Source organism: Topomyia yanbarensis, unplaced genomic scaffold (genome assembly GCF_030247195.1).
Source record: "Topomyia yanbarensis strain Yona2022 unplaced genomic scaffold, ASM3024719v1 HiC_scaffold_7, whole genome shotgun sequence".
NCBI lineage: Eukaryota > Metazoa > Arthropoda > Insecta > Diptera > Culicidae > Topomyia > Topomyia yanbarensis.
In genome coordinates this window covers 40,726-55,263 of record NW_026683935.1, presented here as the reverse complement: position 1 = coordinate 55,263, position 14,538 = coordinate 40,726, and the positions used below count along the sequence as shown (strand labels likewise).

Genomic DNA, 14,538 nt, shown 5'->3' with positions numbered 1-14,538 from the left:
TCAATAAAAACTTCAAGCGTTTAAAAAATAAAAGAATCAAAAAAATAATTTATAAATTGTCATAAGTTTTATAAGTGTTTTAATATTACCTAATCAGTTTTGTTCTGAAAACGAATTTTACAAAAATATCCAAACAGGAAATCAATATTAAAAATGGTGCGGCAAATAAAATAATAATTTGGATTACTTTCTCATTCCAGAAACAGTCCTTGTGTAGAAAGTTTGCAGTGTCCTCAGGTCGTTCAGTCTCAAAAGAACATCTCAATCGATGAAGTTCGTATAGTAATTTAACAGCTTAAAAACAATCTAGCACTGTCACTTTCGATTTCCAGCATTTTAAAATACCCGTATTGGTTGGAAGTGAAACTGAAGCATGTCCACATTTTTCGACAAACTTTGCTTCCAATTCGTTGTGTTCCTCAATCTGATGCACGTAGAATGTCGATGGCTCGCTTGTTGAGCTTGGTTTGTAGCTCGTTTTAGTAACCGCGTTCCTAGAAAAAAAAAGGTAAAAATAGAGATATTTGAACTAATTTGGTTGTGATAGATAATTCAGAGATACTTATGTCATTCTTGTATAAAGCGAAACTGTGTCAGGTTTTAAAAAATGAAAGGGTTGTGTGCAGGACACGACCACGGTGACATTGAAAGTGTAGTGTGCAATATAATTCGCGATTGAATATTTAATCTACCTATTATCGACTCGCGTTCTAGCTTACTCTCTTGTTCATATATGTTAGAATTCACTATACATCCTTCCCATTAAACTATAATTTATTGAAGGTCATTCAACAATAACCAAATCATAAAACGATGTAAAACACCACGCTCTCTACAACACCTTTAAACTAATCTATTGTTTGAATTAACCAATTAAGGTGAAGCGATGCCTAAAATAACAAAGGTTCGATTATGCTCGGATATGTTCGGGTTACGTTCAGCATCTGTGTGCGGCTATAACGTACTATACCGATAGAGGATGGCATGCACACAAGCGTATCGTTCAGCAATCTGCTGACTGATTTTTGTACCACGTGTTTGATTTGTTTTGAAAAAAAAGGCACAAATTTTCCAAACGAATCAAAATTTCGTGAAGAGAATCTATTCATCTGAATGTGCTAACATGCCTACATACAGTGATACAATTTCTAAGCAATCTGAGATAAGACATTTAAGTTACAAACGATTTTATCTTGCGCGCCAATGCAATGTTTTGATTTCGACGATGAAATATAAAGAAGAAGCAGAAACGACGGCAACCATTTTAGCTGCCACCTTGTGACTCTGTTCAGCATATCCTTAATAGGAGGAAATATTCAGTTCTTCTACGAAATATGAAATTTCATTTTCCAATTAACTTATCAATAATGTGCTAATGAACTTAGGTAAACAATTTTCAGGTTAAGTATTTAATCCATTAATAGCCAAAATGAAATTATTTGTTAAATTACAGTGTTATTAAACCGGTTCCAATTTGAAACTAAAACAATGAACTTAATGCATGTTATGCAGTGTTTTATTTTATATAGATGTTTCAATGTGGAACTAGCACTCAAAAAATTACATACCCAGTATAACGGCTTGTTTCATAATTTAAAAATGTTTTGCTTTAAAAGTTCAATTGGTATGCACCACCGTTCTATTTGGTGCCTAATTTAAACAAGTTTAGAACTGCTTTTTTAATACATAGGGCAGGACATATACTGCCGTTCTACGCATAATTGTCCCATGTATATAGGGAATCCCATAGAACATGGGACAATTAAGCTTATAACGGCAGTATACTTAGACTGGGTAAACTGGGGAACTCAACACTTTCGATACGCACGAATCAATTATCCGCGATTTTAATCTACTATGCGGAACGAGCACCTAAATAAATCAAATCTTTCCGACGCGCGCCGCAATGAGCACGAGAGTGTACGGGTACAAACGGCATACTCTCAACCAGCACAGACACTGAGTACCGTGCTCTCCAGTTGTGGTGTGCAAAGCAGTACACAGCACATTGCACAATAATTATATAATAAATTATTCAAATATATATGTCGACCACTGCCATCGTCTCCGCTTTGACGTTCGACCAGAGAATGAGTTCTCCCGAGCAATGCTGTCATATGTTATATATCCGAGGAAGACGTCATCGGCAAAATCAATAAGCCAATCAGAATCATGCAAGGGAGACACCACGAGCGTTTGGCCGCTAGTTGTCTAGACGTGTCGTCGTCCCCTACCCCAGCGGTAGCAGCGTTCAAATGCAATACTCAGCGCAGCGCTTTGTCTTAACATGAATGGCTGCTACTGCTGTTCTTTACGGCCCGACGTTCGACGGGAGAATGAACTCGCCCAAGGAATGATATTCTTTAAACAGTCGAGGATGACGTCATTTATCGAAACGTAGTATGCTGGGTGCTCAAATCTGTCGTACTAGACGCTATAGCCACTATGTTACTTGTTTGGCAAAAGAGTAACTACTGATTCAAACAGGCACGCGCTACATTTATCTATAACTTTTCGTGTTCGATTGAGTCACTAAGGTGCTTGTTATTGACGGCTCTGCCCGAAAAACCTGCCGCGCGATTGGCAATATTCCCTTTTTTAAATTTTACCGATTTTCAAAAAAATTTTACTGCAGATATTACATTATTAGCAAAATTTGAGTTAGGCGTTCCTGAATCGGTTGGTGTATAAATGATTAAAATCTGGTAATAGCGGAGTTATAAGCGTGCAAACCTTACATAATTTCGTTACATAGGACTTATTTTAGATTTTAGAATGACATCTAGCACCAGATAGTAGAGTAAGACATTTTCAATGTTAAAAGGAATTAACTGCTCTCAACATATATAATCTGGCAGCAGTTAGGGTTAGGACCTGACCCAGTGTCTTTAACAGCAATGCTGTATAATAACTCTACCCATTTGCAGCCGTGGTTAGAGCAGCGTCTGCCACTCGATTCGAGTTTTCGTTGCGCTCAAGCGCGAGAATTTCACTGTGTTCAGCACATTTTTGTTATTATCTTGGTTCTTAACAACGAAGCAAAGCTGTTGATGCCAATTTGTACGCATTGTTTGTAGCCCGAGCAGTGCTACGAAATTTTAAAATCAGCTACCTATTCCTGATGGCATTTACCGAAAGCGACATTCAGATTCAACGCCTCCCTCATTCATTCACTTTCCAATTGACTGAAATTTCATGCAGAGTCGAATGCTTGAGTGCAGAGGAAATATAAATTCTTTCACCAACCAAAGCATTCATTTGTTATTATGTGGACAGTTTGAAGGCAGAAGTTAACATCTTCTACATTTTCGAGCATAAGTGAACTGGGTAATCTATATCTGGTGCACTTTTGCTCAATAATCCCTCTCAGAGCTACCATAGAAACAAAAATTATTTTGCTTCTGAAACAAAACATGTCTGAACTTGAGTGCGCTGCGTCGGGAGAACGAATGACGAGGGAAACGAACCAATAATTTCGTTCATCGCAGCGGGCATGAATTGAATTTCGTTTTCTTTCAAGTTCACGCAGGAATATCAATTTCTTACGCTCTAAGGCCGAGTAATTAATTAATCAGTGAAGCGCTCTCCTTAGTATGGTGAAAATAGGCGCTTTACCCTACTGTTTGCTTTCGAACACAATGTGCAAACTGCTTGTCAGCATCGATTTGCCGAAAGAGGCACATATTGAATCAATATAGCGGATGGTACTGTTTTTGTGCCCTACTATCGAAGCAAAAATAAATTCTATGCACTATAGAAAAACTAGAGCAGCATTAAGTTTTGTCGTGATCGCACTAGTTATCGACATCAGGACCACCCTCTGAAAATGGTTTAACTTTGGCTGGATTTTATGACTTTTTGCTTCTGCCACCGCATAACGCTAGTAACATGTAAACACAAATGAACACTCCGTATTAACCTAGGGCCCATATTATTGGCTCGAATATAAACTCGTCGAAATGTCAATTGACGATAGCTTCATCTGGAGTGTTCATTTGTTTACATTTTGCTTAGCGTCGCCAATTTTATTTTGCGTCTACAACCCAATGTGGCTACGCCACATCGCTTTTGCGCGTGCTGTCTGACTTCGCTACCGCTCAGTCGGACTTAAACTAGAGATAGCCCCTATGTTTGAGTAAGCCGGGCAAACGAGTGGATCACAGGTTCGCTTGCTTCCGACAGCGGGTCAACAAACAGCATGCATCAGACTAGTGATTTTGAAATAGATTTTCTCGGTGCGTTTTTAGTCTAATGCTTACTTTTTCTTATCAGGTAGCTGGTTGGTTACTATTCAAGATTTTGCAGTATAGTGTTGCAAATTTAAATTAAGAGCTGAGCGATTAGCAGCTAGAAATTCCTACCTCACTTTGTGAAATTACTGTTTGTTTACATTATTGAAAATGATTGTTATGAATAAAAACGTAGTTTAGTTATGATGTCCGAAGACATGTATATAGTCCTCGTATAATCAAAATATATGACATTATTTCTTAGAAAGATTTCGTGTGTTTGATAAGATAATTTTCCACTTGTTTCATGCCGAGAATCACCAGTAGCTGCAGTTATGTGCTCTTCGCTCTCAAAATATATTCGAGTGCAACTGTCTCTTTCTCTCCCTCGTGTGTTATCTATCCCTTTTTGCCGCATGAACGAAGTTGTAGAAGAACAAGTGAACAAAATTGTGAGGAATAAGTTGGATTTTACAGTTTTCCAATCCCTAATTGTAGCGATTATTGCAACGTAATAATTCCAAAACATTACGCCATGAACTTTCTTAAAATTATGAGTGGAGCTTTCATTCAGAAAAATGCCTGTAAAAAGTGGCGTGAATCAACAAACGCTGTGGAACAATTACTTTCGACGCTGGTTTACGTAATCGTAAATACACAGCTTCTCATTTCAAGCATCGATTTGGGTTGTATTTATAGAAACAAAGAGTACCGAACGCTGAAAATGATAAACTTCATACATTTTGAACAAAATTTTGGCTATGAAAAACTGCACAAAAATATTGCGTTTTTTATTTCCATATTTGTTTTTTCTCAATCCGTCAAATGACAGCGGCTCTTCCCTATTGAATCTAGGGGCAGATCTCTCTAGGAATATATAACAAATTTGCATCGAAATAGAAAAAATGCATTTAATTTACATTTTTGTATCAACTTTGCACTCCCTTGCTGAAAAATTGTTTACCAAACGTCTGATTCACTTTGTTCGATGTTTTGTTGAATATAGGGCTGGTTTTTGTAGGGTTTTAACTCTTACGCTTGAATGTAACAGGGTAGCACCCGTTGCACTCGTACTCATGCAACTAACAAAGTAAACAAACCAGCGACAATTGTCAAACATGAAATTCTTACATCATGAGTTCATTCGTGTCGTCATCTGGTAAAGCTCAATAGGTTCATCCTGGGTGTTCATTTGTGTTTACAATTTGCTAGCGTTGCCGATTTTATTTTAATTTCGCCACCCATTGTGGCCACGCCACATCGTTTTTTGCACGTCCACTCCGATTTCGCTATCGCTTAATCGGACCTTAACTAGGGATAGATCGTACGTTTGAGTAAGCCGGGCAAACGAGTGAATCACAGATTCACCTCGCCCGGCGGATCCTCGGCAGATTTGTGCCACATCGTACGTGTACACTTAAAAAAGAGGTTCCTAAAGGGTATCGGATGGTTGCCGGAAGCATCATAAAACAAAACCCGGAAAATAAAAATTTTCTGGCAACGCTCCAGCTCCCCATTGAACTCTAACGATTTCGCCACATGGGCGCCAGTTTGACGGTACCGAATGAACTTTGTTTACATTCAACGAGTTTTGATTCGAGCCAACAACATCCAGCCAGTCCGTGAGTTGATGGGTCGATATCTAGTCCAGATAGATTTGGCCGTGTAGTGGAAATAGGCCGGCGGAAAATAACTAGACTTAGAAGAAAAAAGAAGAGTAGGGGTCCCCACATTGGCTGGATGTTGTTGGCTCGAATCAAAACTTGTCGAAAGTAAACAAAGTTCATTTCATATCGTCACCTGGGCGCCCAGGTGGTGAAATCGTTAGAATTCAACGGGATGCTGGAGCGTTGCCAGAAGATTTTTATTTCCAGATTAAATTTTACTAAACTTCCCAGTTTAACTCAGCCGGAATGCTGGCTGGTTCTAATTCGTATTCCGGCTCCGGTGACACAACCGATTCAAGTTATAATGTTTAAGGGATACTATTTCGATGCGGCTTAGCAGCATAACCGGGCCTAGGAACCGAAGCGGCGCAAAGCCGCTGAGGATCCGCCGGGCGAGGTGGCCACCGACCCGCCGTCGGAAGCAAGCGAACCTTTGATCCACTCGTTTGCCCGGCTTACTCAAACATAGGGGCTATCTCTAGTTTAAGTCCGACTGAGCGGTAGCGAAGTCGGACAGCACGCGCAAAAGCGATGTGGCGTAGCCACATTGGGTGGTGAACACAAAATAAAATTGGCGACGCTAGCAAAATGTAAACACAAATGAACACTCCGGATGAACCTATCGTCAATTGACATTTCGACGAGTTTTGATTCGAGCCAACCCACTGAGTCGTCCAAAAAATTGTTTCAAAATCGTTCAACATGGGTCCAACGATGGACGTTTGTTGAACGGTTATTTGGACGTCGTCCAAATTGGTCCAACGAACGTCTTTCATTGGACTATTTTGAAACCAACCGTTCTTAGAGGGAATAATATGGGCCCCCCACATTATTTATTTTTTGAGTTTTTGTGCACAAACTAGGCGTTGAACAAAATTCAGTCAAGAAGAAGGATAATCTTTTGTACAGATTTGAAAGTGCGCATTGTTATTCAGAAACTCAAATAGACTCACCCGAAGATGTAGGATCGCTGTACTGACCGATATCTGCAGGATCGCTGTACTGACCGATATCTGGGGTAAATGCTTACATTGTTCTTCGGGAGCTTCCATAAAAAGTTGCAAACATAAGCGCTCCTTTAAATAGTTTACCTAGAAAAATGAAGGAATTATAGCATGAATTGATTTTATTATTCTATTTCTTCATATATTTATATTTTTTAGCATTGTCGAAGCCTTCTTTTCAGTCACGTAAGCTGAAGGTTCATCCACCAATAAGCATTATACCGGTGCCTAATATCTGCTTTATGTTTATGTATATATAGTAGGGAGGGGCATTGTTATATGGAAAAACGTATTCATAACCAATCAAACACATCAACAGCACTTTTTTGATTCCATTTGGGGTCCCAAACAACTGAGCAAAGTTTTGGGTCGATTGGTTTTGACCCAGCGTAGTGCATTGCGTTTGAAATTTGTGTGGAAATTAGCATGGGAAAACCTACTATTTTGCATTTTCAATTCTACAGACTACAATTCTTCCCGCAGTATGTCAACAAATGGATAGAAGTGTAGTCCAGAATATGCTGAACAACTTTGCCAAAGGATGTATGGTGTTGGCATTCCTCTAAAACAAGTTATAGCTATTCAAAGTCCTATACATCGAATTTAGTGCCATAAATCATTATTTTTGCCAACACTGCGGGTGTACCCGAGGTGTACCAATGATATTTCATTAGCACCAAAATAACATCATATATTTTAGATTTACCACTTTGGTATGTTTGGATGAATTATTCAACAGCCTTGGCTCAATTTCATGGGCGTAGGTAGTTTATCAATAGGGTGTAGGAGAGAGGAGAAAGGCAGGTTTTAATATATATGATTTGGAACTGAAATATTGTCGAGTTGGAATGTTCAGATGAATTATTTTAAAACATTTGTTAGGGACCCCATATGGAATCAAAAAAGTGCCTGTGCTGAAAAAACGATCATTTTTCCCCACCCTAAAATATAGGGCAAATCTATACAATGTCTTATACAATACCGGTATTATGCCAGAAAAGGCGAAATATTGTGCTACTCAGAGGTTGACAGCCCATTTTTGGGTTACTAATGCTATTATATAGCACCAGTGCACAAATGTCAACTTTAAAAACCTGTTATTGGAACTACTCATGCTATTAGAAAGCTGAAACGACTGTTATTTTCCGCAATCATTTTGCAACGATTTTCGGTATGACTAACAATAAGGAAAAATATTAAAATATTTAGAACCGTGTCCGATTCTTTTCCAATGCATTTTAATAAATATCCTTATCGGAATTTCGTTCTCACGCGATAAGAAGACTGTTTTATGAAAATTACCTTTAGTAAGTCTCTAACAGATGTGGCTTCCTCGTCCTGCTGCTTTAGCTGAGTAGGCTATATTGCATATTGCATCGAATTAAATAGAATATACCGAATAGAAATTTCAAGAGGAGCTGCATAACGAATAAACCCACGACATTACGATAGCATTATATCGGCTTTATATTTGCTCTATAGAGGCACTAACTACATATGTAAAACATATATGCTTGAATGATGTATGTACGCTTTATATACGTATACAGAGCAAGTGTTAATGGTATATTTCGGTTGTGCCTGTATGCATTTATGATGGTAATATAGAGCTTGATTGCATTATAAATGCTACTATAGAGCTTCAATGCAACATTAGTGCAAATGTACAGCCAATATTGTGGCATAACCAAGGATGCAAAATGCCTACCTTTTTACGGCTGTAATATTTCTGCCTACATTCTTTCTCATATGACGCTGCTGTTGTTCGCTAGTGCAGGACGCCAGCCTGTGTGCTAAGCAATAACATGACAAAAAAATACTGCCCCAGTACAGCCACCAGATGCGAGCGGTACAGCTTCTCTTTCCTTATTCTACGCTTTTTAAATTTTTAATTTATTTAATATTTTTCATCACAAACGACTACAATCAATGTCGTTCATTTACGCCACGACCGGCACCAACGCCTTCGTGTGCGTGCCTCTCCCTTCGACTATGCAGAGAAAAGTGTACAAAGCGAGAGGGCAAACATTACTACGCCTTGATATAAAACTCGGAGACCCGGAGATCGGCTCCAAAAACCGGAGTCTCCGGATCAAACCCGGAGGGGTGGCAATCTCAGCGGCGACACACAGAAGAAGATATATCAGAAATTCCTATTGACAAAATTATTGCTTTTAATTAGACACTCGGATATGACTTACAACGAGCAAGTCGCTGGTCACAAGTGACCAGTGATCCCCTGTAGGAACAACACCTGCCTAAGGTGTTGTTATGCAGTTGTTACACACATTTCATTATGAATCTTCTGAGAGAACTTTGCGTCGAATAATGTAAAAACAATAATAACCATATCTTTTGGTCTGTTATTACTTGTTAGGTGAATGCTATCCAGGCAAGCCTTATTTCATATGCTTGAATGGGTGGACACACTAACTAGAAGTACATAGTTTATTACGGAGGGTTTATGTATAGCTTTATTCATTCCAATGCATTGTACGAATAAAAATATCCTCAAAACTCTGAACTTGTTATTAATTCTCTCCTAACAAATCTTCCCAGCTGCTGTTCATCCGACGCCGTCATCAACGGTGGTAGTTCCACCCCCCAACCCAAGCACGCCTAACACCCCCAGCACCACAGTGAAAACGGAAATGCAAAGTCCAGTAGCAGCAGCCGTAACAGCAGCTGCTGCAGCTATCGCTTCTTCGACAGCAACGATGTCCGCCTCGGCAGCGTCCCCAGCACAAGCTACTGGCCCTGTTGTGCATTCAACTCCCACAGCCAATGTGGCTCCTGCTCCCGTTGCTAACACGATTATCCCGGCCATCCCAGTGCAAACCAGTAGCCCGCTCGCCGTTCCTGTGCAATCGTGTCCATCGTCGTCTGCTGTTGCGACGTTGCCGGTTCAAGTCGTAGTTGCAGCACCTGCAGTTGCTCCGATGGATGTGATACAAGTACCGGTCGCCGCAACGCCACCTATCGCACGACCTCAAATGCCTCGTGGTCAACCCAGTGATTGGACGATCGAGGATGTGATACAATTCATTGCCGTGCAGGACCCGGCACTGGCGGTTCACGCCGAGTTGTTCAGAGATCACGTAAGTGTGGATGGGTCATATTATCAATGTAATCTATTAAATATATTAATTTTTTTCTGGCAGGAGATTGACGGCAAAGCACTACTGCTGCTCAACAGCGATATGTTAATGAAGTACATGGGTCTCAAGCTGGGGCCTACGGTGAAGATCTGCAATTTGGTCAAACGAGTTCAAGGACGTCGGCACAACCTATAGTCGATATAAAGTTCGTTTGTTAGGTTTTGTACTAGCTTCACGCTTCTCTCTCCCTTCTACGTACGACTGCAACCGTTTTTTCCTATTTTTCCGTTATACATGGAAATAGTTTTAATTCGAAGTCCATGCGGTAATTTGTTGTTCAGCTAAGCCCAAGCAAGCATGAAGTGAGAAAGAGAGAAAAGCAATTATATTCTATTTATGTTTCTTATGACGTATTTGAATGGTGAAAGCAGTGATTGCGCCAACCGATGCAAGGTTTGAAATTGAAAAGTTGAATTAGTGATAGGATCCGATAGTGTGTAGGAGAATTCGCCTGACGAATTCGAATTCCAAGGCGATCAGTTGGCAACAGTAAACGCTATTTTCCGTGGGAACATTAAGTAAAGTAAGTGAAATGAAGTAAACTTCTTTTAATCATGTTCTGTTTATAAAGAATTATTTACATTAATAAAATGTAGTTTTTCTGTACCACGGAAATTGTTGCTCATTTTCAATAGCTCAGATGTAATTATTTCTATGTTCAAACCGATTATGTCTGCATACTAGAAGCTATTAGTATGGCAAAGCATCTTTAGAACAGTCATTGATTTGCGTTATCGGCGTTCAATAGAACATACAACAGATCAAACTTATATCATACAGAAACACACAACGATGCACACTCATTATAGCAAAATAAACTACAGTTCTATACAAACAGCAAAAAGTAGCATACGCAAATATCTACGATTTAGAATTTTCCGTACCACAGCAAAACAGCCAAGAGAAAAATGTTGGCATCGATATTAATACCAGTTGTTGACTTATATGTATACACAACTTGTTTCTTCACTTTTACGTATACACAATAATTTACAACTAACTAAGCTGATATAAATTTATCCTCGACTTGCAATAAACCAGTTTTCACACACAATAGTTTTGCTCACCGCAACGGCCATAGAAAATACGCTTCACTCGCAATCGTCCCACGTGTGACAAAGTACACAAATTTTTATCCGATTGATTTTGGTATGTGAAACATACCACTTACGTATTACTTCCGATGTAAGCTAGAACAAACGATTTCGAAACGTTGGACATACACATTTCACTTTCTGGCACTTAAATTTAGTAATTATTTTTTAACCACACCTGACAAGCAAAAAATAAGCGAAACACAGATAATTAAAATGGCTAGTTGTACAGATACTGCATCGAAGTGTAAGTCAGAAGGACAAATGGTAAATATTATTATATTCTTAGGAAAAATCATACAAATCAAAATAGATCACCAAACCAGTCACAAACAAAGTTTCCCGCTGCTCGGAACCAACATCTATAAACCCAAAAGGCAACAGTCCGCGGAACAACCTACTATCCAAAGCGTTCCACGCAAACCGTATCATCCGTTTCCACATTGCAGCCTGTTGCTCACCGCGTGTGTGCAAATTTGTAAAAAATATAAATAAAATAAATGATATCAGAGATGTTTTCGTGATGACTGTGAAAAATATTACAGAGTGTGTTTCATTTTACAATGCATAATGAAAAGCACCATTTTAGCCGATGGAAATGATTGCACACTTGGGTAAGACGGACACATGATTTTTTTGCAAATAGACCCACAGGTTCCTTGACCCCAATCGTAGTTACCAAACCAGTTACATTTGAGGATTGATAAAAAATAGTTTTAAACGTATTGCTCAAGTGAAAATCGAACGCCGTAGCAACACTGTTGAAAATAGGCTGGAGTTCAGTAACAACACTGCTGCGACACTATGCCCAAGAATGCAAAATGCCTACCTTTCTTGCGGCTGTAATTTTTCTGCCTACATTCTCATTTCTCTTTCGACGCTGCTGTCGTTCGCTAGTGCAGGACGCCCAGCGCTGTACGGCAGTCTGTAAGCAAAGCAGTAACATGACAAAAAATACTGCCCGCAGTACAGCCACCAGACGCGATCGGTACAGCTTCTCTTTCCTTATTTTAGCCTTTTTAATATTTTTAATCTATTCAATATTTTTAATCACAAACGACGGCAATGGACGCGATTCGTTTACGCCACGACCGGCATTAACGCTTTCGTGTGAGGGCCTCTCCCTTTGACTATGCAGAGAAAAGTGTACAAAGCGAGAGAACAAACTTTACTACGCCACACTCTCACCGAGCAGTCGGAGTACAACAGCAAAACAAAAATGTATTCTACTGCTATATGGGAAAATGTACTCGGTTTGGCTACCGTTCTGGCAAGAACTGTAGTAATGCGTCGCTGTAGCGGGCTGTATGGCTTGTATAAATGTAAATATACCGAAAAAATGTAGTTTACCGGTACCGTTGGGATCCCTGGCTATGCCTATGCTTCCCCGTAAAAAGGAGACAAATCTGCGGGAAAATTTTGCGACTATCATCTACAGGACGAGTTTGACTAGGGTTGCAACCCCCGGTAAGGCTTTCACCCGGAGCTTCTTACTAAGCTGGGATAGGTTTTTATTGAAACACGAGTATGCGGTGAAACCAGACCGACCTGCTTGGTTTAAATGAGACGATCTTTCCTTTTTGTAACTCGTCGAGGTATCGATTACTATAATTAACTCACATGTACCATTTAGTGCTTTGTTTTGGCAAAGCATAATGCACACCACTGTTCTGAGCTTTTCGCGTTAGGTTATAAATATTTCGCATTTGTTAATCGTTTTATCGATTTAGATAAGTACGCAATTCCACTTCCCTAGCCAAAGACAAAAGTCCAAAAGCACCAGCCATTCTTGCTGTGGAGCATAAGCCCAATTGCTTTCTGCCATAGCTAACAGTGAAAAGGAGCAAAGCAGGCAGGAAAGCGGTAACGTTTGGGAACTACGGTGTCTTCCGGAATTTTTAGTTGGGCGTGAAAAACTCCGTCATTTGCCATCACATTGACTAGGTAGGTTCTAATAATTCTTAATCAGAACTCCTTTTCTTGCTCAGAAACACAAAAGGTGTTTTCGTATTTGGAGATAGCATTAAACGGGCGCTAATTTAGTCCTGTCACTAAGTTAATGTCGGATTCTAATGAGGAAGTCGAAACGCCTCTCCAATAAGGTTTTTTTTTCTCCCTGGTCAACTGTTAAAGACTGCTGCAAGAGCAACCAACATGAACACCGTAAAAACTCGTTTGAAACAAATTCAATAAATATTACTAGACCCGGAGAAATTTATGCAAAACCCGAAGGCCCGGAGATCATCTCCAAAAACCGGAGTCTGCAGGTCAAACCCGGAGGGGTGGCCAACCTAAGTTCAACTCACATTGACTCAAGTTTCAAATACTTTTTCTTCCACACAATTTGAACTAGGTATGTAATTGTAATTTATTAATTAATCGCACGGTAACCTGTTGGTTTACCATTACTCAGGTCAAGGATAGTAATACATTAGAAACAATATTTAAAGGATGAGTCGATAACTATGGCGATATGGACTAATCGGTAAATTCTCGTAGTGAAACGTTCCGTATATGTATTTATTGTAACTTACATGTCGTTGAAATTTTAGGATGAGTTCGAGTAGAATGCTCGGCATTTGCGGCTGATGCCCTCTATCAGAACTTGTACGGTCGTTTCCGCTGTTTTCTCTCCTTTTTCCACTTCCTTATCATTTACTTTTTGTCCTTCGCATCTCTTTTGGTCTTCCGAAGCTTGCGGTCCGGTTTCGATCGGAAGGAGCTCAAAACAGTTGAGTGAGTTAAGTCCTCGGTTCAAAATCCACAAAATTAGCTTCATATACCACTCCTGCACGGCTGGATGTTGTTGGCTCGAATCAAAACTTGTCGAAAGTACACGCAGACTTTTATTTATGCATCGATAGCACTCTTTTCTATCTGCCTCTCGTTTCTTCTGCTGTAAATTTTATGGATTGAACATATTCGGTCTATCCACTTATTGAATACTTACTAGAAGTATTAGGTTCTTTACAGACACAAGGTTTGTTCCAGTACACGGAAGTTACTCCTTGTTGCTCCGAAGCAAAAAATTCTTGCTCCTTTTCACTCCGGTTTGCTACCAAAAGAAGAAAAAGGGAAGAAGATAATACAGGAACGTTTTTCTCCCTGTTTGCTCCGGAGTACTTCCCGGTTTCTCCTTGTACTGGAACAAACCTACAGTTAACCTCACTTTTCTTGACAGTTCGCTTATACTGTTTACATGGACTGAAAAATTTGTGGACGACTAGATTCGCTCCAAGCAATTCGTAAAGAATTTTTCTAAGTCCATGTAAACGATGTAAACAGTACAAGCGAACTGTCAAAAATGAATACTCAGTTCATTTGTGACGTCACCGTAAAGTATTCAATATTGGCTCGAATCAAAACTCGTCGAAATGTCAATTGAC

At 39.6% G+C, this 14,538-nt stretch overlaps 1 protein-coding gene and 1 long non-coding RNA gene across 2 annotated transcripts in view; one reads left to right on the top strand and one right to left on the bottom strand.

Moving 5' to 3' along the window:
- Nucleotides 1-11,694, top strand: part of LOC131696083 (polycomb protein Scm-like) — a 29,251-nt gene extending 17,557 nt beyond the window's left edge. The window contains exons 4-5 of the mRNA XM_058984617.1: nt 9,460-9,998; nt 10,062-11,694. Coding sequence (XP_058840600.1) covers nt 9,460-9,998; nt 10,062-10,193 — 671 coding nt within the window. The 3' untranslated portion in view covers nt 10,194-11,694. The remainder of the gene's footprint in view (nt 1-9,459; nt 9,999-10,061) is intronic.
- On the bottom strand, nt 166-14,328 carry LOC131696084 (uncharacterized). The gene is made up of 4 exons (XR_009306722.1): nt 14,103-14,328; nt 13,687-14,048; nt 6,850-6,987; nt 166-494 (listed from the first exon to the last, which is right to left on the bottom strand). It is a non-coding gene; the product is annotated as an uncharacterized LOC131696084 (long non-coding RNA).
- Nucleotides 14,329-14,538: the final 210 nt, after the last annotated feature.